Consider the following 25,392-nt stretch of genomic DNA (forward strand, 5'->3'; position numbering starts at 1 on the left):
GAGAACTTCAGTTTTTTTTTCTGCATAGTTATTTAAGGTTTTTAATATAATTCTTTACAAATTTGTCAAAAAGCTATTATGGGAGGCAGCAGTAGACAGACTACTGATTGGAATCAGAGAACGAGGGTTTGAATTCTACAGCTTGTGCTTATTGACTTGTATGACCTTGAGTAAATCACTAAACATTTTTGAGTCTCAGTTTCTGTATCTGTAAAATCAGTGGTTTGGATCAGAGGACCTCTAAGGTTTCTCTTAGATCCAGATGTTTCCTCCCTCTACCTGTCATCTTGTCCCATCTCTATCCCTTTCTCAGGCTTTACATGGTACTGGAGAGCGTTATGCTCAGCCAAGTGATACACATTGGAAAGATTTTACTCTTTTTCAATGAGCCAATTAGCTCTCAGAAACTTGTTGCCTCTCTTCCAATCAGGATGGCTCTCAGCAAAACATCTGCAGAGCCTTCCTGTCAGCTGAGCTCCTGTTAGCTGTATTCTGTCTTCTTCACTAGGCAGCTTTTCTCATTGTTTCCTGAACCTTCTGTCCCTGCCTTCTGCTCTAAGCTTCTCTTTCTTCTTTCTGCTTTTCTGTCTTCTAATGCCTCAAATCAGGGCCTCCTCATTAGCAGTGACCCATCTCAAACTTAAGATGTGAAACTCAAAAGACCGACCTTTCTGTCAGATACAATCTCAGAAGTCCCTTTATAATCCATGGGCTTTTCTTTGCAAAGATGCTGGAGTGGTTTGCCATTTCCTTCTCCCATTTCCCTATAGTTTCCAGTTGTTTGATTTACAATTTCTCAGTTATAATTTTTAAAATTCTGAAAGTCACATTCAAATGAGCTGATGGAGAATAATTTACCTGCAGCTATTGTTACCTCAGTATTTGCTTTACCTGCAAATAGATCTTTTCAATATATTTATATGAGAAATTTTCTCTCTAGGTCTTTCCTTAGCATTTTATTTGAAAAGCTGCATTTCTTTTCATGATGATCTTCTCAGTTTTCCTTCCACACTCTCCCCCCCATTTTTAGCAGCTGAAATATCCATATGCCAAAGAGGTAATAACTTATATGTGTATATATAAAGATGAATATGCACATATACCACATATATGCATATATATGGTATTTGTATATACACAGACACAGACACAGATATAGATATACACACATATTCATCTTATTTAGGGGAAGTTCTAAAAATAAGTTTCTTAAACTTTGCTAAACATTTGGCATTTTAGTGTTTGGGATTTTTCTGAGAAGTCAGCATGGTAGAAAAATGTACATTATGATTGTATATGTAGGAGGTAAAAAGAGGAAGTTTTTTCTTTTGTAAACTAATATAGAAAATTTTGCTTTCTTTTAGATATTTTGGTCTGATGATGTAATTACCGTGCCATAACTGGAAGAAGGACATTAGTCTTTTAAGGCAAAATAACTATTTTAAATTTTGGTTTTGATAAAGAAATTTTTATGGGAAAAAAATATCTGGCCTAGGATGGCACAATTATTCAAGGTCCCTAAATAGGAAAGATAGAAGAATCGTTAAATAGATATACTACCCAGTCAACAAACATGTCAGGTTCCCCTCCCCTAGACCAAAGAATTCTTTTCATTAAGAATTTTAATGTAAATGTTATTAGATTCTATGGGAAATTATATGTGAAATATATGTGACCAAGAGAAATACCTCTACATGAATAAGTAAACTTTAGACTCTAGGGCTTTATGAAGTTCTAGTACAGGTACATGGCATTATCATTTAACCTTGAAACAATGCATAATCTGATTAGTGATTTCTCTGACAGTAGTGCCCAATAGGAGGTATATAAGTAACCATTTATAGAAACTGACAAAACTTTATTTAATCATTCTTTATTGTCTATTTACTCTGAATATGAATGTACCAAGAATAATATTCTCTTGGTATTTCAGCAAAAGGATTTTTCATATTAAGATACAGTATTTGGGCTAAGTGCCTATAATCATCTTTTGGTAGAGAATTTATAACTGCAAGGGATCTTAGCAATTCGGGGATGGACAGGACCAGTATAAAATAAATATGCACATAGATAAGAATGAACCTGAGGCTACAATTTTTACAAAGAAATGCTTCTGGAAAGAAAAGACTATTAAAGATGCCCTTTTCCTTAAAATTTCCTTAGAGTTAAAAGGAACTTTTTCTAGAGGTAGTATTTTGGGGTTACATTGAAACTAATTATGTGAAAAGGGAGAAAGGAGAAAAGGATACCTAATGAGACCAAAAGGTACCCAGGAAGCCCATCAAAGGACCCTCCCTCAGACTGGGTAAGAATTTAAGTAAGAGGAAAATAGAGGAAATACTAGCTTGGATCTATGAGGTTCAGTGCAGCCTTTGCTCTCTAATTTTATATAGTCTTGCAAAGATTCCATATGTCTGTCAATCATGTTGTTGTTGTTCAGTCATTTTTTAGTCGTGTTTGACTCTTAATGACCCTATTTTGGAATTTTCTTGACAAAGATACTGGAGTGGTTTGCCATTTTCTTCTCTTCTCTCTTCATTTTACAGATGAGGAAACTAAAGCACACAGGGTTAAGTGATTTGTTCAGGGTCAGACAGTAAGTACCTGAGGCTAGATTTGAGCTCAGGAAGAGGAGTCTTCCTGACTCCAGACCAGGCATTCCATCCATTATACCATCTAGCTATCTCCCTGTCAGTCATAGAACCCCTTATTTCATAATTCTCTTGACTCAGTTCAATTTAATTGAATGGCATATTCCAGGACGACTAATTTTTTCTTCAACATATGCAAATTAGTTGATTAAAGACATAAAAAAATCCAGCCAATTACTTCTTGACAAGTAAATAGCATTGACTTTGTTATTTTATTTAACCTGGTCACTTCCAATAGTTAAAACAAAACAAAACAAATTGAGAAGTTTTGAGACAGTTTCTCCCAGAATTATCAGTTGAATGGTATACCTTCACCAACCAAATGCATGGTCTAATTCTGAACAATTCTTTCTGCCCTCTGCCAACCAAAACCTTTAACAACAAAGTGATGGTCATTTAGGTTGAGGGTGAGAAATATTGTTCCCTTTTGAGGAAAAAAACAACCATATTCTTAGAGAAGTCTTGCCCCCGCCTTTCTGAGGCTGCTTTTCCTTTTAACTACTTCTAGGTTCATCTGCCAATTAGTCATATGATCCTTTCAGGACCATTATTATGTTTTCAACATTTTGCCTGCCTCCATTTCCCCCAGTTCCTCAATAAACAAACTGGTAATAGAAAAAATGGTATTTAGGATAATGACATTTAAAGTTAGAAGGCACTTTAAGTATCAGAACAATCTTTTAATTTTATAGATTTGGAAATTTAGGCCAACCAATCTCTATGACTTGTCCATAGTCTCATAAGCAGCACATGGCAGAGTTCCCATTCAAAGCCAAATCCTCAGACTATAATCCAGCAGTCTTGCCATTACACATTTAATGTTCTCAAACATGAAAATGACAAGTGATACTCTCAGCTTATTTGAAAATAGAAAATTAATAGGCACATGAAACATAAAATGTTGATTGTTGAAATGCAATAGTGTGGATTCATTTATGAATACATTTTGCTATTTGTATCTTTTTTGATGCCAGCATTTGAGAAAAAATCTTTGCTTATTTAAAAAAACATTTTATACAAATGGCCCACATCACCTGTCAACAAGTCAGTCCAATTAATATAGAATAGCTGCCATTATGGTTGAAAACTAGTGATTCTATTTAGTTGCATGAATTAGTTTGTGAACCAGGCCCTGACCTCGAATATTCTTCTTACAAAAGGGGAGAATGATTTGGCACAAATTCTGTAGCGATGCTTTGGCCGTGATCCCCTGAATAATTTCAATGTTCAGAAATTTGAGGTATTCAGCTAAAAAACCCCACAAGTATTCATACTGAGAGAAGATTCAGCTCTTTCCATACTTCTTATTCATGCGTAATGAGGAAGGAGCAGATACTACTTTTGCATTCTGGAGAAAAACGCTGACTGCTTTTAAATTTAGTGAGGTAGGCAGTACCCAGTGAAATGGTGGATAGAAAAGGCAAAGAGTGAGTTCGACTGATGCAAATTCTTATTTCAGTAAATAATTATTTTTTTCTTTTTAAATTTTTCTTTATTTTTAGTTTTCAACATTCACTTCCACAAGATTTTGAGCTCCAAATTTTCTCCCCATCTTGTCCTTCCCCCCACCCCAAGATGGCATGCATTCTATATACTCCTCCCTCTAATCTGCCCTCCCTTCTATCTCTCCCCCCCCTTCTCTTATCCCCTTCCCCTTCTATTTTCCTATAGGGCAGGATAGATTTCTACACACCATTTTCTGTATTTCTTATTTCTTATTGTACGTGAAAATACTTATTTTTTTAACATGTGTTTTTAAAACTTTAGGTTCCAAATTTTCTCCCTTCCCCCCTCCCCACCCACCTTCACTGAAAGGCAAGTGCAAGCAACTTGATACAGGTTATACATGTGTAGTCATGCAAAACACTTCCATAGTCATCATGTTGTGAAAAACTAAGTATATTTCCCTTCATCCTATCTCCCCCCTTTTATTCTATTCTCTCTTTTGACCCTGCCCCTCCTCAGAAGTGTTTGCTTTTGATTACGTACCCCCTCCTCCAATCTACCCTCCACTCTATCATCTCCCTGCTCTCTTGTCCCCTTCCTCCTCTATTTTCCTGTAGGGTAAGACAGATTTCCATACCCAATTGAGTCTTCTGTGAGAATAAGATTCACCCATTCCCTCTCACCTTCTTCCATTTCCCCTCCAATGTATAAGCCTTTTCTTATCTGTTTCATGTGAGATAATTTACCCCATTCTATTTCTCTCTTTCTTCTTCTCCCAGTATAATCCTTTCTCACCCCTTAATTTTATTCTCCAGATATCACCCCTTCATCTTCAACTCACCCTGTGCCCTCTATCTATCTATCTGTATATATACATACATATAATTTTTTCCCTCCAATTACTCTAATACTGATAAAGGTCTCATGAGTTACAAATATCATCTTTCCATGCAGGAATGTAAACAGTTCAACCTTAGTAAGTCTCTTATCATTTCTCTTTGTCTTTATTTACCAAACACTTAGCATAGTGACTTATAGCTAGTAATGATGCTCCTTAAAAAATTAGTGTAAGTCTTGAGTATTAGTAAATTGTAAATTTTAAGTATGCATTTAGTAAGGAGCCATTACACAGATAACTACTCTAAGAAAATCAAAGGAAGGAGAAATTATTTTAAGCTGAGGGATGGGAGGGGTGGGGGATCAGGAAACACTTCAATGGAAGAAGTGGCGCCTGATTTGGGCTAAGAAGGAACAAGAAAGTTTTCAATAGGTCAGAGAAGGCAGCATATAGTAGTTATGGTGGTCAGCCAGCAAAAAAAGATACAAGAGGTAAGAAAGTACAGAACTAGAAGACTATTATACTCATTCATGACAATATATCTTGGCGGTAAAATTTTTTTCCCCAAGGCAGGAAGACTTTAACGGAAATTTAAAAGCTACTCAACTACTAGGTGAGATTTGAAGTGATTTTTACTTAATTTGGTTATTCACTAAAGAAAATATTTCTCTCCTTTTCCTTTCTTTCTGTTTTTTTTAAGTTTATGAAATCATGTTTACCAAGAGGGAGTATTTTCAAGGGATTCCAAAACAAGATCTGCTTAAATATTTCAGAGACTGTGGTCATTTTCCAACCCAATCGCATATTGATAGCACACATCTGCTGGTCCAAAGTAGGTACCTCTTTTTACTTGCTCTTTACTTAAGATAAATAAAGTGCCTGTGACAATGAGGTAAGTGGGAAAATTATTCAGCTGATTTAATAGCTTAATATGCTTCATGGCGTTTGTAGGATGAAGGTTTTTTTTTAAAGGAAGAGAATATTTCCTTGGCTTTTTCTTTTTTTTCCTCCCATTTTTAAAAAGATGAGATAAAATTTATAAGATTTTATGGGATTATATACTTAAAGCTGTAAAGGACCTATGAAGTCACTTAGCCCAACCCTCTTATTTTAAAGATGCAGAAACAGAGACCTGAAGAGTTTGGGACTTGTCCTAGGTTATGTACAGGTAGTAAGTGAAAGAGTCAGGTTATCTATGACTTATTTAAAATGCCCTCAATTTACATTGTTACAGCTTAAAACTTCTCCTCCTCAAAGAAGCTAATTTTAGCACTGGGGAATGCATCTGTGTTCAAATGAATAAAAGGATAAGATGAAGGCAAGCAATCCAGATCTGTTTAAATGTTAAAATAACAATAGGAACATTTCTGTTAGACTGTAGCAATCTAGTGATTCCTAATTTCTCCCAGCAAACTTAATATCAGTACTTATACAGGACTCAGTAATATAGATTGAATCAATATATCCAATTTTATGCAGGATTTAATAATACAAAAAGGTATCAGTACTTAAACAGCCAAGTAATCAATAAGTGAACAGTTTGTAAAATTACGTCTTTAACAGTGAAGTGATCAATGCATGAAAAGTTTGCAAAATCACACCAATAGAACTAACTTGAGAGGAAAAAAAATGGGACTGTACATTTACTGATTTAAAAAAAAAATTGCCGTGCTTGCTTCGGCAGCACATATACTAAAATTGGAACGATACAGAGAAGATTAGCATGGCGCTTGCACAAGGATGACATGCAAATTCTTGAAGCGTTCCATATTTTTAAATTAAGGGGTGAGAGGATTATACTAGGAGAAGGAGAAAGGGAGAGGTAGAATGGGGTACATTATCTCACACAAAACAGACAAGAAAAGGTTCTTACAGTGGAGGGGAAACAGGGGAAGGTGAGAGGAAATGAGGGAATCTTATTCTCATAGGATTTGGCTTAAGGAGGGAATAATATACACACTCAATTGGGTATGGAAATCTGTCTTACCCTACAGGAAAATAGGGGAGGAAGGGGACAAGAAAGCAGGGGGATGATAGAGAGGAGGGCAGATTGGGAAAGGGGTAATCAGAAGGAAGTACTTCTGAGGAGGGACAGGGTCAAAAGAAAGAATAGAATAAATGAGGGAGGCAAGATAGGATTAAGGGAAATAGAGTTAGTTTTTCACAACACAGCTACTATGGAAGTGTTTTGCATAACTGCACTTGTATGACCTGTATTGACTTGCTTGCCTTTTCAATGAGGGTGGGTGGGGTGGGAGGAAGGAAGAAAATTTGGAACCCAAAGTTTTAAAAACACGTTTAAAAAAAAGTTTCCACATGCAACTGGCAAATAAGAAATACAGGAAATAAGGTACAAAATCTATCCTGCCCTACAGGAAAATAGAAGGGGAAGGGGACAAGAGAAGGGGGGAGAGATAGAAGGGAGAGCAGACTAGGGGAAGGGGTATTCAGAATGCATGCCATCTTGGGGTGGGGGGAGGGGAAGATGGGGTGAAAATTTGGAATTCAAAATCTTGTGGAAGTAAATGTTGAAAACTAAAAATAAATACATTTATATTTAAAAAATTAAAAAATAAATAAATAAAAAATTAAAAAAGTGCCAAATTGTTCTAGGATCTTACAGTCTAGGGTTATCTAAAACAAAAATCCCCAGGCAAGGAATCTTTCCCTGCAAAGGCAGAGGACTTAATTTATCCCAGACAAGGGCCCAGATATAACTCTGACAGCCATAGTCCCCACTGACTGAAGGCCGTAGATGAAACATTTCATATCACCTCTGGCAGCTAAAACTGAGGCCAAACTGAAACCTTACAGAAATAAACACCCCCAGGCCTATTTCTCAGAGACAGGATAAGAGAGAGAGAGAGAGAGAGAGAGAGAGAGAGAGAGAGAGAGAGAGACAGAGAGAGAGACAGAGAGAGAGACAGAGAGAGAGACAGAGAGAACAGAGGAAGAATGGTTTAGTTCATGGTACCTGCGCTTCTGTATCCAGCAGGAAAAAGACTGATAGTCTGGCCAGTTTTAAGACATAGCCTTTCTGGGTATGTAACCAACCAAATGAGGCTCCCCTGACCCACTGAGGGCAGCTCTTCATTCATGGTCCATCTCCCTGCTTTGCTTCTATGGTGAACACTTGAGAAGACCTGGAGCCTGCTGAGACAGCCTCATGGGTTATACTGATCCTTGAAACTCAGGCATGTCTGTTTTAATTGGGACATCATTGACAATAGTTTCTGTGTCTGCATAGATTGGGTGACATCAAAAGCAAGAGGGTCATGTAGGCTTTTCTCCTTTGTACCTCACAGTATTAGAGTCAAAATTAGCCTAGGGGTCTTCTGATCCACTTGACTCAAATATCTCAGCTAACATTAGCACAATGCATGGCACATAGCAGACACTATATAAATGCTTATTCCCTTGCCTTGCCTTCCCTTGCCTTGCCTTCCCTTGCCTTGCCTTCCCTTCCCTTCCCTTCCCTTCCCTTCCCTTCCCTTCCCTTCCCTTCCCTTCCCTTCCCTTCCCTTCCCTTCCCTTCCCTTCCCTTCCCTTCCCTTCCCTTCCCTTGCCTTGCCTTGCCTTCCCTTCCCTTCCCTTCCCTTCCCTTCCCTTCCCTTCCCTTCCCTTCCCTTCCCTTCCCTTCCCTTCCCTTCCCTTCCCTTCCCTTCCCTTCCCTTCCCTTCCCTTCCCTTCCCTTCCCTTGCCTTCCCTTCCCTTCCCTTCCCTTGCCTTCCCTTCCCTTCCCTTCCCTTCCCTTGCCTTCCCTTCCTGCCTTTACTTGACCTTTGAAAATATCCATTGCCACTGAAGCTATCCTCCATAGGCATTGCTATTGATCTGATCACTAGCTATTGGTCTGATCATTTGTCTAGCTCAGGGGCCTGCCAATGGCCCATGTGCACTCTTGCTTGTCCAGACTTATTCACCAGAGCTTGTTCTTCTGGGGAACATGGTTCCTCACATGGTAACCACAGTGGGTATGACCTCTACTTTAATCATAAATGCAGTGGAGTTCTTGGATTTAATTGGGACATTCAGTCTCTCTGTAAGAATTCCTCCTTTGATTAGAAGGGTTCCTGTCTCTTTAAACAGTGCTTATCCTCAGATGATGGACAAATCTGAAATTCTCAGGAATAGCTTCCTACTGTCAATTCCTCAGGTATATCTCTGTGGCCAAAATTCTCAGAGAGGATTAAAAACTCTTCCTGTGTCATCTCACTTGCCTTTAACATCAATGCCCTTGATTGTTCTTTCTTCAAGTCTTTTCTACCCAATATCCTTAAAATATCCTCATTCTTAAGTCCTATATTTTCTTATAATATCAGGAGACCTTTGTGCTTTTCAACTGCAAAAGCAATTCAGTACCCTTCAATTAACTTTGTTCCCCCTTGTTTTTTAGAGATTTCTCCACATATGCCCACATTAATATACATATTAATGCCATTAATAAACATACAATATTATAGTAACAGTGGACTTTTGGGTTAATATACAGCACTTAAATGATACATAGTATAGCAAAAGATGTGAATTCAGACCATGAAAACAATATCATGACTTTTTCATTGATCAATATATAGCAACTGTCAACTTCAATTAAAGAAGATTACCACAGTAGCAACAACAAAAAAATCTTTTAATCAATACAAGAGTGTTGTGATCTGGGGTCACCACACAGCACCAAGGGACAAGCATTCCCACGAGGGAAAAGAGGAACAGAGTTTAAATACTTTTCAACAGGGATGGCGTCTCATGGAAGGCACAGCCTAGAGAAGCTATCATGTAAGTTGTTTGGTATAATAACTGAAAGTCCATAGAAAAGGCTAGGGAGGCTTGGGAGTGGTGACTTCGGGTCAGAATAGTGGGCTCCTTTTTTCTTTCTTTTTTAAAATAGCTTCTATAGTTTTCTTTTTTAAAAAACTTTATTTATTTTTAATTTTCAAAATTCACTTTATAAGATTTTGAGTTCCAAATTTTCTCCCCATCTCTTCCCTCCTCCCACCCCAGGATACAATGCAATCTGATATAGGCTGTAAATATACATTCATATTGAACCTATTTTCACATCAGTCATGTTGTAAAGAAGAATTAGAACCAATAGAAGAAACCACAAGAAAGAAGAAACAAAGAAAAAAAGGAGAGAGAGAGAGAGAGAGAGAGAGAGAGAGAGAGAGAGAGAGAACGAATAAAATGCTTCAATCTGCATTCAGACTCCATAGTTCTTTTTCTGGATGTGGACAGCATTTTCCATCATGAGTCCTTTGGAGTTGTCTTGGATCCTTGCATTGCTAAGAAGAGAAAAGACTATCAAAGTTAGTCATCACATAACATGGCTGTTACTGTGTATAATGTTCTGGTTCTGCTCACTTCACTCAGCATCATTTCATATAAGTCTTTCCAGGTTTTTCTGAAGTCTTCCTGCTCATCATTTCTTATAGCATAATAGTATTCTATTACATTCTTATACCACAATTTGTTCAGCTATTCCCCAATTGATGGGCATCCCCTCAATTTCTAATTATATGCCACCACAAAAAGAGCTGCTATAAATATTTTTGTATATGTGGGTCTTTTTTCCCATTTGTGTGATCTCTTTGGGATATACACCTAGAAGTGGTATTGCTGGGTCAAAGGGTATGCACATGTTTATAGCCCTTTGGGCATAATTCTAAATTGTTCTCCAGAATGGTTGGATCAGTTTACAGCTTCATCAATAATACATTAATGTTCTAATTTTTCCACTCTGTAGTTTAATTTTAACTGATTTTGATCACCCTCAAGCAATTTGTAGCTCTGGGATCAGACAAGGTCAGCTCACAGTCAGCCTTATTCCACACAACTAATGGAACATTTTAAGGAGTATATGATATCAGTTATGTTTACTTTATTGATCATTCCAATTGGATTTAATCTGTAAAAGTGGTGTTGAAATTTTCTACTTTTCTTTATAAGTTCTTAATGTTTTAGAGTGAGTTCAGTTTTTATGATTGCCATGGGGACATCTGCACAAATAACACATTCTCTAATAAATCCATCAAATTCTTCATTTGTTATTACTAGTATTTTTAACTAATATTTTGTTAATTTTGTAACTTCTTTCTTATTTACTTTTTCCATCTGACTTATTTTGAAATCAGATGCTGAAATATGCCACTTTTACAATTTATCTTTTGCATCTTACTTAGGTTTTTCTGTAAGACTTAGTTGCTTTGCAATTACATATATGATTGTTTAATTAATATTGATATTCTTTCATTGATAACATTCCTTTAATAATCATAAAGTTGTCATGCCATCTCTTGATTTTCTTACTTCAATTCGGTTTTGCCTAAAATCATGCATGACTGAAACTTTTCATTTTATGGAGTCAGCTGATGGATAATACATGTTTTCCCAACATTCTTGCTATGTCTTAAGTAGTTTAAAAAAATTCAGTTTGTTTCCTATAGTTAACATGATTCTGGATCTTGTATTTTTTTCCTGTAATTCTTTTTTATAGGTTAATCTAATCCATTAATATGCAGTTATTGTTAAATTCATTTTTCCTCTTTCATGCTTAATTATAATTTTCATTTTATCAACAAAACCTTACTTCTTTTCATTAGCTCTATCTTACTTTCCTTTAGTTAATCTGATTCGATTATTAAGACTCATAACCCCAGGGAGAGATTAAATTCTGGTCTTTAATAACTCATAGGAATTCCTCCTGACAAATACTCACAGAAAAATCAAATTTCTAGGTTAGTTCAATTAACTACATTGCTTTTTTTTTTTCATTTTTGAGGGCTTATTTTTCACTTGCCTATCCTGTCTCCTTGAGAATTGCTTACTCATCATGTGTAAGGTCCACAATGTTACAATTCATTTTTTTCCCATTCCTCTATTATTTTACTGTTACTATTTTACTTGAATGTGATCTCCTCATCCTTAACTTTTAGTTGTGTATCAAAATTATCTTTCTGTTCAGCATTTGTTAATTGAATCAAAGACTTTGTTGCCCTCCACTTCCAAGTTGTTGCCAAGGCCTTACAATTTTGCTTTTGTTTGCAACATTTCTCAAATATGTCCTCTCTTCTCTTCTGACACTGCCATCACCCTGGTCTAGGTCCTCATCACCTCATGCTTGGACTATTGTAATAGCCTGCTAGTGGCTCTGCCTGCCTCAAGTCTTTCCCCATTCCAATCCATCCTCCATTCAGCCACTGAAGTAATTTTCTTAAAAATGCAGGTCTGATCATGTCACACACACACCCTTATCCCCAGCCACTCAATAAACTCCAGTGGCTTCCTACTGTGTCCAGGATCAAATACAGTCCATCTCAACTTCAGATATTTTTTCTAGCTGTTCCCTGGAACATTCTTTCCCCTCTCATCTCCTCTAACTACTGGCCTCCCTGCTTATCTTTAAATCCCAACTAAAATCCTACCTTCTATGGGAAGCCTTCTCTAATCCTTCCTAATTCCAGAGCCTTCCCTCTATTAATTATTTCAATTTATCCTATGTATAGTTTGCTTTGTATTGTCTACCTGAAATAAAAAGCCAACCAAAGTAGTTAAAACTAGGGTCTTTTAACCGAGGCAAGAGGAATGCAATCAGGGGTCACCCCACCGCACCATAGTACTGGAGTGCCCAAGAGGGGAAGAGGGCAGCAGGGTTCAATATATTTCAACAAGGAGGCAGTCTCATGGGAGGCACAGCCTGGAGAAGCTGTTAAGTTAGTTTTTTTATGTAACAACCAAAAGTCCATAGAGAAGGCTGAGGAAAGCTGGTGGAGAGGAGTGACATCTGATCAGAATAGCAGGCTAGGGCTCTAGGTGCAGCAACTTTTTGGGGGTCATTTGAGACCAAAGTTAGGTGGCCTCTTCTGATGCCTGCATTCAACATTCTTTTTTAAACTGGTTTCTATAGCCCTCAGATAATTAGGTGTAGGATCAGGCAAGATCAGCAGCTGCATTCGACTATACATATTTTTTTACATTTGTCTTCATCATTAGATTGCAAGTTCCTTGTTTGAAGAGACTGTCTTTTCCCTTAGCATCCCCAGTACTTAGCACAGTGCCTGGGACATAAAAGGCACTCAATGTTTATTGATCATTGATGACTCTTTGTTCCTCTACCTTCCTGCCCCATCCCTCTTCCTGCAACCCAACCCACCACTGTTCCACCTTAGGATTTCCGAGGAAGAGAGGCATAATAAATCACCTATCCAGTTCTGTCTTGAATTCCGTGGAGAAAATTTCAAGTCATAAAAACTTAACCACTGTTTCAGAAATCCTGTGAAATACTAACATCCTTCCCATCTAGAAATCTGATCATTCATGACTTTAAAGCTAACGTTATTTGATGTTTACCAACAATCTCGATGGTAAATGCCTGTCAGGACTCCTTGAATAGTTACTGGATGATCCAGCCTGATCTGTATAACAAAAGCTTTAGTCAGCTTTTCTCTTCCAATACTCACGCTAGGAGATTTAACATACATAGTGATATTCCTTCAAACATCCTAAACTCCTAGTTCCCCAAGTGACTCATTTCCTATGACCTATTCCTCTGTCCCACCTCAACCACACATAAAGATGTTGATCTTGCCTTCATCCACAAATGTTCCACCTCCATGTTCAGAATCTCGGAAATACCTTTATTTTATCACAATCTCTTGTCATTCCACTTCTTCTGCCTTGCATGTTGTATCCCTGTTCTTCATGCTCACTGTGACCTCAAATCTTTGTGCCCCTCAATTCTTTCCCATGCTATCAGCCATGCACTGACTACATTTGCAGCTCTATCCATTTCCCTTGCTTTCTACCTTCCCTTCTCCTTTCACATCTCTTTTCTTTCACTTCCCTTCCTTTTTCTTTCCCCTTACCCTTCCCAAGTCTTCCTTCCTTATCCTTCACTTCAACTAAATTCAATAAACATTTATTAAGCACCTACTGTGTACCCATGATGGGCAGCTAAGTGCTAAGTGGACAGAGTTCTGAGCCTGGAGTGAAAAAGATCTGAGTTCAAATCTGGCCTCAGAGACTTACTAGCTGTGTGATCCTAGACAAGTCACTTAACCCTGTTTGCCTCAGTTTCCTCATCTGTAAAATGAGCTGAAGAAGGAAATGGCAAATCATTCCAGTTCTTTGCCAATAAAACCCCAAATGGGGTCACAAAGGGTCAGATGTGACTGAAATGACAACAAATGTGCCAGGTACTATGCTAAGGACTGGGGATACAGATATGAAAAAGAGGTAGCTTCTGCCTTCAAAGAGTTTACACTCAAATGGGAAAAGACAACACACAAAAGGAACTTGAAAAGCAGAGTTGGGGGGAGGGAGATGTGGAGAGTAGGGTGGAGACACTAATGGGTACCTGATGGGGCCATTTTCTTCCCTGAAGTTGAAGCCAAGCAGAGCAGCTGTTGGAAAATGGAGTTACCAGAAAGGTTGTGAACCTTCCATAAAGGAAGATTTTTGGGAGGAGTTTAGTATTCTGTCCTCCAGACCTGCAATCAGAGAGTGAAGGCAACTGAGAAAGTGCAAAGAATCAAAACCTGAGTCATTCTTTCTGGTGATGAAATTTCAGGTGTCAGCTTATCTTGGGGGGCAATAATGGGCTGGGGAAGGGTATGTTGTCCTCCAGAGTCAAGCCAAGAAGAGCAGCTTATGGGAAAAAAATTTTTGGAGAGTGGGGGATTGAGAAGTGAGGCTCCTTGACAATCTCTCATTCTACCACATTTCAGGAACTCATTTTGTTGCTCGTTATATTTCCTACAGTAGTAAGTAAAGCAAGGGTTGGCACAACATTAGTTTTCAAACCATGTTTGTCGAATGTCTGAAAAAATGAATATCTTAAAACTATTTTTTCTAAAGCAGTTTTAATATTTATCATTTCTAATGTAAGTAATTTACACAAGTGAATAAACTATATGTAAGAGGTAGTGGAATGATTATATAGGAAAGATGAATTGTAAATGATTCTAATTGTGTTATATCAAATTTTAAAAGTCTTTATGGATTTAAAGAAAGCTTTTATTAAACATTATCTAACATAGTGAAGACAGCATTTGTCAAAATGTATTAGAATTTCATATTTTCTTCTGGTTGAAATTCTAATTTACTAATTGATTTTAAATTTAGTAATTTATTTTATTTTATTTTAAATGCTAAACATTGTATTTCACTAGTCAAGTCTTTATTAATTACTTCTTTGATGGTAAATAATAGCTGTAAGTACCAATCAACACATTTCATGGTTTACAGTAGTTCGTGTAAGTCATATGTGGTTAACTCAGTTGATTAACTTCCCAAAGAATACTGAGTATAATATATCAAGTAGGTCAAACTCCTAAAACAGTCTGCACAATCCAGGTATTTTTAGCATCTTTCCCCCACTTAGTTCCCCATTCTTATCACTATGGTAACAACAGATTTTTATGACCAAGGACATGATTTTCATTTTAGAATCTTGCTTTGGGAGAAGAAAGCCACTTCTTACTGAGTCCGTAGGCTAATTTTTCCAAATATACTTGATGACATATTTGGGAAACCTGTGTTTATTTCACATTTAAAAGTCTGCTAAGTGGAAATAGTGACATTAGCAGCCATAGATTTAATGAGGAAGGGCAGCATTATTTTTTTGCTCTGATTATGGGTTCAAAATAAAACTACCCAAGCAATATAAGGGCAGAACTGGAAGGTACTTTAGAGGTCATTCAGTGAAACCCATTTATTTTATCAATGGAGAAACTGAGGACCAGAAATTAAGTGATTTGTCCAAGGTCTAAGAGCTAGTTATTGATGAAGAAAAGATAACGAACCAGGGTCTTTTACTACACTGTCCACAGCTCTTTCACCACATTACCAATGTCTCTGCACTTTTTCTTGCTGATATCTTGAAAAATTATTATATCTGCATATATATTCACATATGTAATATAATTAAATAGAAGAACTTGTATTGAATTTTTCCTCAGGAATCCATAGTAAAATTTTAATTATACAAAGGAAGGATTAAATAATGCCATGAGAAAGCAGGGTTTTTGGATTGAAGAAGAGATTATGATGTGACTAAGAAACATGAGGCATTGTCAAATTCATTTTACAAAAGTAGGCAGAACTGTCATAGATAATGTTAACTTATTAAAGTAAAGCATTAAAACTGGTAAGATTCTTAGTCTTCTAATTAGCACTATCAAAAAGAAAAAGAAAACTAAGTGGCTTTTGACATGCTTTGGAGAACTGAGTGCATATAGGACTGGACAAAATATTAATTGGAAAGCTGGTGAAAAACCAAACCCCAGGAAACATGATAGTATGGCTATCATAAAGTTGTGGTTCAAAGAGTGGGATTTTGAGCCAGAAGACCCAGAATTGAATCTCACTTGATATTTATTAGCTATGTGATCTTAATCTAGTCTCTTAACTTCCCTGGGCTTTAGTTTTCTAATCTATAAAATGAGAGAATTGGGCTAGCAGACCTCTGGGTTAGCAGTCACTTCCAGCTCTAGGTTCTACTATGTCTTTGATATTTATGTAACAAGTAAGCTTTGACTTTCTCTCAGGGCTGCAATGCTACATTTCCGCTCATGGTTCCAGGGTAAACTGAGGGATTTGAGGATATCTTTTATCCACTTCAGTTTGAGCCTGTATCTACCAGCTATGTTCCCTCCATTTTAAGGTACCAGTAAGTTACATTCTAGTCTCATTTAACCACTTAACATCAACTAGCTTTACAAAAGGATTTTTACTTCAGAGATCTAGCAAGAGCAAACATATAAACATTTTGGTCCAATACCATGCTATATTGGGCACAATCCACCCTATGTCACCTCAGTGGGGGATTAGGCCCATATCTTGGCATATTTTCTTTTTTTTCCCCATGATTTTATTAATTTATTTATTTTTAGTTTTCAACATTCACTTCCACAAGATTTTGAGCTCCAAATTTTCTCCCCATCTTGTCCTTCCCCCCACCCCAAGATGGCATGCATTCTGAATACCCCTTCCTCTAATCTGCCCTCCCTTCTATCTCTGCCCCCTTCTCTTATCCCCTTCCTCTTCTATTTTCCTGTAGGGCAGGATAGATTTCTATACCCCATTTCCTATATTTCTTATTTCTCAGTTGTATGTGAAACCAGTTATTTTTTTTAACATGTGTTTTTAAAACTTTGGGTTCCAAATTTTCTCTCTTCCTCCCTCCCCACCTTCATTGAGAAGGCGAACAACTCCATACAGGTTATACTTGTGTAGTCATGCAAAACATTTCCCTAGTGGTCATGTTGTGAAAAACTAAGTGTATTTCCCTTAATCCTATCTCACCCCCCATTTATTCTATTCTCTCTTTTGATCCTGTCCCTCCTTAGAAGTGTTTGCTTCTGATTATGCCCTCTCCCAGTCTGCCCTCCTCTCTATCATACCCCTGCTCTTTTGTCCCCTTCCCCCTTATTTGCCTGTAGGATAAGATAGATTTTCATACCCAAATGAATATGTATGTTATTCCTTCCTCAGGCCAAATCTGATGAGAACAAGATTCACTCATTCCCTCTCACCTTACCCCATTTCCCCTCCATTGTAAAAGCTTTTTCTTGTCTGTTTTATGTGCAATAATTTACCCTATTCTACCTCTCCCTTTCTACTTCTCCCAGTATAATCCTCTCTCACCCCTTAATTTTATTCTCCAGATCTGTCTGTCTATATATACACACATATAGTTTTTTTTTTCCCTCCAAGTACCCTAATAATGACAGAGGTTTCATGAGTTACAAATATCATCTTTCCATGCAGGAATGTAAACAATTCAACCTTAATAAGTCCCTTATGATTTCTCTTTCCTGTTTACCTCTTTGTGTTTTACTTGAGTCTTCTATTTGAAAGTCAAATTTTCTATTCAGCTCTGGTCTTTTCATCAAGAATGCTTGGAAGTCCTCTATTTCACTGAATGCCAATTTTTTTTAGTCAATTTTGCTGGGTAGGTGATTCTTGGTTGTAATCCTATATCTTTGGACCTCCAGAATATTATATTCCAAGCCCTCTGGTCTCTTAATGTAGAAGCTGCTAAATCTTATGTTATCCTGATTGTGTTTCCACAATACTTGAATCATTTCTTTCTGGTTGCTTGCAATATTTTCTCCTTCCCTGGGAACTCTGGAATTTGGCTATAATATTCCTAGGAGTTTTCTTTTGGGGATCTCTTTCAGGAGGTGATTGGTGGATTCTTTCAATTTCTATTTTGCCCTCTGGTTCTAAAATATTGGGGCAGTTTTCCTTGATAATTTCTTGAAAGATGATGTCTAGGCTCCTTTTTTGATCATGGCTTTCAAAGAGTCCAATAATTTTAAAATTATCTCTCCTGGATCTAATTTCCAGGTAAGTTGTTTTTCCAATGAGATATTTCACATTGTCTTCTATTTTTTTCATTCTTTTGGTTTTGTTTTACAATGTCTTGATTTCTTATAAAGTCACTAGCTTCCAATTGCTCTATTCTAATTTTCAAGGAAGTATTTTCTTCAGTGAGCTTTTGGACTTCCTTTTCCATTTGGCCAATTATGCTTTTTAAAGCATTCTTTTCCTCATTGGCTTTTTGGACCTCTTTTGCCATTTGGGTTAGGCTATTTTTGTAATGTGTTGTTTTCTTCAGTATTTTTTTTTGGTCTCCTTTAGCAAGCTGTTGACTTGTTTTTCATGATTTTCTTGCATCACTCTCATTTCTCTTCCCAGTTTTTCCTCTACTTCTCTTACTTGCTTCTCAAAATCATTTTTGAGCTCATCCATGGCCTGGAACCAATTCAATTTTTTTTTGGCGGTTTTGGTTGTAGGAGCTTTGACTTTGTTGTCTTCTTCTGGTTGTGTGTTTTGATCTTTGTTACCAAAGAAGGATTCTATGGTCTGAGATTTTGTGAGGCGTCATCATGATCCCAGCCAATTACTCGAGTTTTAAACTCTTTGTTAAGGTAGGGGTCTTCTTCCAGTGTGAAGAATGTACTGTCCCAAGTTTCGGGGGGTTTGTGCAGCTGTTTTCAGAGATTCTTTTAGGGACCTGTAAATTTTCAATTCTTCCAACACGGTATGATCAAGGGCAAGGTGTTTACTGCTTTCCTGGCCTGGGCTGTGGTCTATGAGTGACCACAAACACTCTTTTCTGCCTTAAAACTGTGAGAAGGATTCCCTTTTAACTGCTACTACAAGCTTCACCACACCAGGACTCTTCCTCACCTCAGGACCACCACCCAGAAATGTGATCCAGACCCAAACACAGGCAAAGTAAGAGAATCCTGCCTCAGCACCAGCAAGGAGATCCCTGCAATCCACCTCTGATCAGCCACTTACTTCCCCTTGAGTCTGTGGGCTGGAAACTGAGGAAGCAGCCACCTCCCCAGGTCTGTGCTGGGGACTGGGGTAAGCCTCTCTCTCACAAAGGTCACAGACTTTTCCTACTGACCTTTTAAGTTCTCTTTGGCGTTCATTGGTTGAAAAGTCTTGAAACCACCACAGCTGTCCATTATTCAGTCCCCTGAGGCCTGCTCTAGCTTCACGGAGACCTGTTTTGCCTGGTGCCCAAGCTGAACTGCATTCTTCTCCCCACCTGGTGTGATGGACTTTTCCAATCAACCATCCAGTTTGTCTTGGGCTAGAAATTTGTTTCCCTCTTTCTTTTTGTGGGTTCTGTTTCTTTAGAATTTTTTTAGAGCCACTTTTTACAGGTATTTGGAGCGGTTTCAGGGAGAGCTCAAGCAAGTCACTGCTTTTACTATGCCTTGGCTCCACCCCTCTGACTTCTTCTTGGCACACTTTCTCCCCAGCATTGGTCCCACTGTCTTCATGTCCAAAGGTGATATCAGAGCCATATGAGTCCAAATATAGCTCCTTAGTCCTCAGGGATAGCTGGTGGGAGGACTGACGTGGTTTGGATTCTAATTTCTGAATTCCTGTAACCATAGTCCAGCACTTAGCACAGTGCCTGGCACCATGTTAAGTAGAAACTTAATGAATATTTATTTATTGATTGATTCTAACACATGCTATAGACTCAAGTTGGAGACTCCACATATACAATGGAAAAGAATGAACAAGGAGGGCCCATTTCTTAGGGGTCATATGGCCTTGGGGTGGGGAGAAGGAAGTTCTAAGGTCTTGGTGCAACTTAGCATGTAATCTCACTAAGGGAGAGTCTGGGAGCTCTCCCAGCTATGTATGGAGCACAGACTGTGCTAAAGCTGACTCAGCCCTTTTTGAAGTCACCAAAGGTTTTGTATATGTAGTCAACAGGGGAAATAAACAAACAAAACCCCTGCTAATTCCTGCTAACCATATGACAGGTCAACCAGAACCAGTTATAGAATATCCATGTATCTTCCAGTCTCTCCAAGGCACTTCCCATATATATTATCACTATCCTCACAAGAGCCACTTCCTAGCATCCTCCACAAAGCTATGCAATCTGCTGTAGCATCCTCCATGTGGAGATGCCATCTGAGCAAACTGATGGGTTCTGTGTATGTGCCAGACCCCCATGAAACTGACTCTTTTTTTTCTTTCTCTTCATTGTTCAAGAGATTCCTAGTCTTTCTGATTCAGTAGGTGAAAAGGAGAATATAAATTGTAGTCCTTTAGAAAGCTGAAGACTAATTTTGTAATGCAAAACATCTATAACAAATAATCTTTCATGGTTTCTTGTTAAGGTGACTGGATATACTTAAGATCATCTACCTCATATAAACATGAAAATAAGAGAATAGAAATATATTGTGGCAGACCGTTGAGAGCTGTTTCCAAGGAGTATGCTAGTAGTATATAGACTAGGAGAAAGTGAAGTCAATCTCATATTTTCAGTGTTGGAACTGATATCTTACCAATGTAAGTCAATTTTTCCAAAAGGCTTAATAGACTTGTAAAAAAAAATGAGATTTGAGTAAGGATTTGATTACTGAAGGACCCACCTTTAACTTCAGTGTAATAACTAAAAAGTGTTTTATAGTTGATGTAGTGGCACTAGACTCTGCTGTTCCTCGGAACAAGAAACTCCATTTCCCAAATCTGGGTATGATCACTGTCTGGCTGACCCTCATGCCTGGAACTCCCACCCTCATAGTTAGTGTTTAAAAGATGGAATTTTGCATCAGTGATCAGCGTGAGATCTTTGAAAATATAGCACACCAAACCAGCCTTCTGCCTTCCCCCAGTCAGGCTTTGGTCCATATCAGCATCCATCTCATTGCCCATTTCTATATATCACTTTTACCTACACACATGCATGCACAAATATGTGTGTGTGTGTGTGTGTGTGTGTATATATATATACACACACACATAATATGCATCTATGTGTATACCTGTATGAATATGTGTCTGTATATACATGTACACATACATATATACACATATATGTGTATATATGAATGTATATGTCTGTATATATACATACTCATATACATATATAATACATGTATATGTATATGTGTGTATAAATATGAATGTATATATACAGTAATTCACATATAATCTAATGGACAATGCCAGCGGATTATCTATCCAACTGCACGTCATAATGTGATGCATTTGCATTTTTCACACTTTATTTTTCCACTGTAAATAAATGGCTTAGTTATATTTCATTGATTATCACTGACAAGGTCTGGTATTATTCCACTGCTTGATGTATTATTCAGTTCAGTGTCAGCCACAAAGTACAACATCTGAAGAATTCTGTATTTGATGGGGAATCCTTCTACCTGGAAAATTCTTTTAATGAGTATGTTTCCTTAAGTAATTTTAATGAGAGAGAGAGAGAGAGAGAGAGAGAGAGAGAGAGAGAGAGAGAGAGAGAGAGAGAGAGAGGGAGGGAGAGAGAGAGAGAGAGAGGGAGAGGGAGAGAGGGCACTTTAAAGAAATTAAACAAAAATGTCAGTAAGATCATATTTTGTTCTCTCAAATAGAATGATTTTTCAGAAAATCGATAAGCAATGGAAAGAGTGAAATTTCACATTAAGATTATAGATGTTGAGCTATAATAGAGCACAGAAACTGCCTAATGCAATACCCTCATTTTATAGATGTGGAAACATAGACCCTGGGAGTTTAAATTATTTTCCCAAGGTCACACAGGTGAAAATCTTCAGAGACAACATTTGAACCAAGATCCTTTTACTCCAACATCAGTGTTATTTCCACAGTATTATGTTGTTATTGCCTAATTTCTATTTTTCTCATTTATTTGTATGAGTATAAGTCTCTGAATTGGTATATAACATTGTTTCTGAAGTTTTATCTGTTACCTTATCACATTTCTTCAAACATGTCCTTGAGTGTAATAATCCCACTTATGGCTTTTTTTTGTTTGAGACTAGGTCTCCCTATCTTATCCAGATTGGAAGTCCAGTGGCTACTCACAGGCCAATGGCCATATCGGCTAGCATAGAAGCTTTAGCTTGTTCAGTTTTTCTGATATGAACCAGTTAACTTTTCCTTAGGCAGCTTAGTGGCCCTCTGCTCATGGGGTCTCACCATATTGGGGCAATACACTTAGTATAGACACCTGATCAGCTTAGCCCACTGAAGCTCAGAACTCTCAGACTCAAATGATCTACCAGTCTCAGCCAGTCCACAAGCAGGGACTCAAGGCATGCATCACTCTGCTTGACTATTATCTTTTGAGTTTTTGGTATCGTGCTATTTTTTTTAAATATTGGAAATTTGGTTCTTGGATGCCTTTCACTAGCAGTACAAATTTTCTACATAAGTATTTGGTCAGGTCCAGAGAGGGCACTTCTGAAGGACCATTGTCACTATTTTATTCCCTCATATGATACACCACTCTTCTTTTTCCCTAGTTACATCACAGGAATAGAGGCAAAAATGAAAAGAAATACTGTTACACAGTTTTTATGTTTTGTGGTTCCATTTATTACATATCTGTACAATGTCACTTTCTTTATTAATAATATTAATAGATGACATTTATGTAGCATTTTCAAATTTGCTAAGTGCTTTGCATTTATTATCTCATTTTATTCTCACAATAACCCTCTGAGGTAGATATTATTGTTACCACCATTTTACAGATGAGGAAACAGAATGGGAGATTAAGTGGTTTAACCAGAGTCACATAAATAGTTTCTGAAGCAGGATTCAAATTCAAAGCTGTTCTTGACTACATGTCCAGTGCTCTATCTTTTCCTTAACTTTCTTGTCTTTGAAGTTTTATTTTAAACTTAAGATCTACCATTTTTATTAAAATAGTCTCTTTTACCTGGGCTTATCTTATGATTATAGCTGATTAGATAAAAGGGTATCTCCCAACAGCTTTGAGAGCCTGAGGAAATTCTACATGGCCGGTTGAGTTGGTGAGGATTCCTAGAGGATCTCCAACTTTAAGTGTGTGGTTTGGAGTTTTTCTTCATTAGGTTTTTAAAAAAGAGCATATAGGTTGAGATGTTCATGCAGTAGGGCTAGCTCTTTACCACACTCAGAGATTTAATTCTTTGGTTTTTTTTGGTTGTTATTTTAGTCATCTTCAGTCATGTCCAATTCTTCATGACCCTTTTTAGAGGTTTCTTGGCAAAGATACTTGAGAAATTTGCCATTTTCTTCTCTAGCTCACTTTACAGATGAGGAAACTGAGGAAAACAGGATTAAATGACTTGCCCAGGGTCACACAGCTAGTACTTACTAGTCTGAGGCCAGATTTGAACTCAGGAAGATGAGTTTTTTCTGACTCTAGGCCTGGCACTCTATCCACTGTGCCACCTAGCTGCCCAATTTAATTCTTTATTGTCTTTCTATTAGAAGATGAGTTATCTCCCTGTGAAGCATGACATTGGTTGCCTAATACAAAGCAATTTTGCATGAATTTTGATAGGGTGGACCACTTTTTCCCAGGATTTAATTACTCCTGGGTAAGCTGAATTTCTAGGTTCTAATTATTTGAAATTTGAAGAGCAAGCCCCAAGGTATAGGTAATGGCACCTGACCAGAAACCTTCATCAACTCTTCTTCATGTACTTCCTCTCCTCACTCAAACAACTGTAAAGCTTCCTGAAAAAGAGCTGGGAGGACTACTGATTCCTGCCATCCTACTTTAAGGATTCCTGATATTTTCCTTTAGCCTAATCATGAGTGCAGAAGACTAGTATAACTTAGTGCTGTTGAATTTCTCTGAACACACAGACAATGCAAGAAAAGAAGCTTTCTCTGCTTCCTTTTTCTATCCTCTCCTAAGTCTAACCCACATGAGCTGCTATGATTTCAACAGTCTAGTAACTCCCAGGTCTCCCTGTCCATTCTTGACCTGTGAGATCCCCCATCCCCCCCAAATATTTTCCAGTGTCTCAGTTTTAATAAATCTATATCATTTGGTCCAAATATTTATACCATTGGTTTCTAAGCTGTGGCATATAAACTGATTAAATTTTGTGCCTTTGTACCATCACTTAACCCCAGCAATCCTTCCAAAGTCTGTTTTCCTTTAAGTAGAAAATAATCATCTTTAAGAACCAGTAGGGACATCAGGGGCTTGAAGTTGGTGTAACTTTGATAAAGAATCTAATTACTTTCATAAGTCTGGTTGAGAGCAGAGCCCTGAGCTCCTTTAGTTATAACTAGTTATTAAGATTCTTCATCCACACCTCCTAATGGGAAGCCAGCCACTAGTAAGTGTTTGTTTTATGGGGTTAAATGGTTATAATGTTTGGAAAGGAAACTTCCCTTGTGAGGGTGACTTTGATGTGGGAGCCAGCCTCTGATAAACGCTAAGAATGTGAATCAGAAATACTCCATCCTGAATTCTTGTGAAATGGCCAATCAGAAGTGGCAATAATGATTAACTAACCTCATAAGAGGTAACAGGTTATTGTGGAGTGGATAGAGAGCCTGCCTCAAAGTCAGGAAAACCTGGGTTCAAGGCATGCCTTTGACAAACACTGATGATGTGACATCAGGCAAGCTGTGCCCTCTCAGGGTCCCTCAGCCAACTCTTTAAGACCATGGGCTGTGGAGCAGGTACTGATTTGTATTGTTGGGTAGAGGGACTTTCCTGAACAGGGAGCTGTCTACACAGCTAAAGTTACTGGTTCTGATACCTCCTCAAAAAAATCCTTCATGAACATAATACGAGAAAGCCTTGTTTGTTTGGCATTTCTGCCATTTCAGGGCCCTGTCTCCTCATCCACTGAAGAGGGAGCGATCTACAGAAGTCAAGGTTGCCCTCTGTGCATCATGCAGAGGCGTCCACGCTGAGGGAGAGAGGTCTCTTGTGTGCCTAGTCCATTCTATAAAGCTGTCTGAGCATAGGATTCAATGTTTCCCTTCTCTTCCAGCTGCTCTAAACAAGGCTCTTTGTTCAAGGAGCTGAACTTTGTTAGGATGGCCTCCTGCTTCACATACTGTGAAGCCCATCATGTCCCATATAAATTATAAGTGGTTTTGATGTGAAAGCTTATGATTAAAAATGGTAAATTGAAGCCTCCTGCTGTAAGCTGC

At 37.8% G+C, this 25,392-nt stretch overlaps 1 protein-coding gene and 1 non-coding gene across 2 annotated transcripts in view; both read left to right on the plus strand.

The window, feature by feature from the left end:
• IQCM (IQ motif containing M) overlaps positions 1-25,392 on the plus strand; it is a 274,031-nt gene that overhangs the window by 149,752 nt on the left and 98,887 nt on the right. Inside the window, exon 8 of the mRNA XM_078148853.1 lies at positions 5,636-5,767. Coding sequence (XP_078004979.1) covers positions 5,636-5,767 — 132 coding nt within the window. The remainder of the gene's footprint in view (positions 1-5,635; positions 5,768-25,392) is intronic.
• LOC144455544 (U6 spliceosomal RNA) lies at positions 6,604-6,710 on the plus strand. The gene has a single exon (XR_013484263.1). It is a non-coding gene; the product is annotated as a U6 spliceosomal RNA (small nuclear RNA).

This window comes from Phascolarctos cinereus, unplaced genomic scaffold, assembly GCF_003287225.1.
Source record: "Phascolarctos cinereus isolate Bilbo 61053 unplaced genomic scaffold, phaCin_HiC Scaffold_9;HRSCAF=440, whole genome shotgun sequence".
Taxonomy (NCBI): domain Eukaryota; kingdom Metazoa; phylum Chordata; class Mammalia; order Diprotodontia; family Phascolarctidae; genus Phascolarctos; species Phascolarctos cinereus.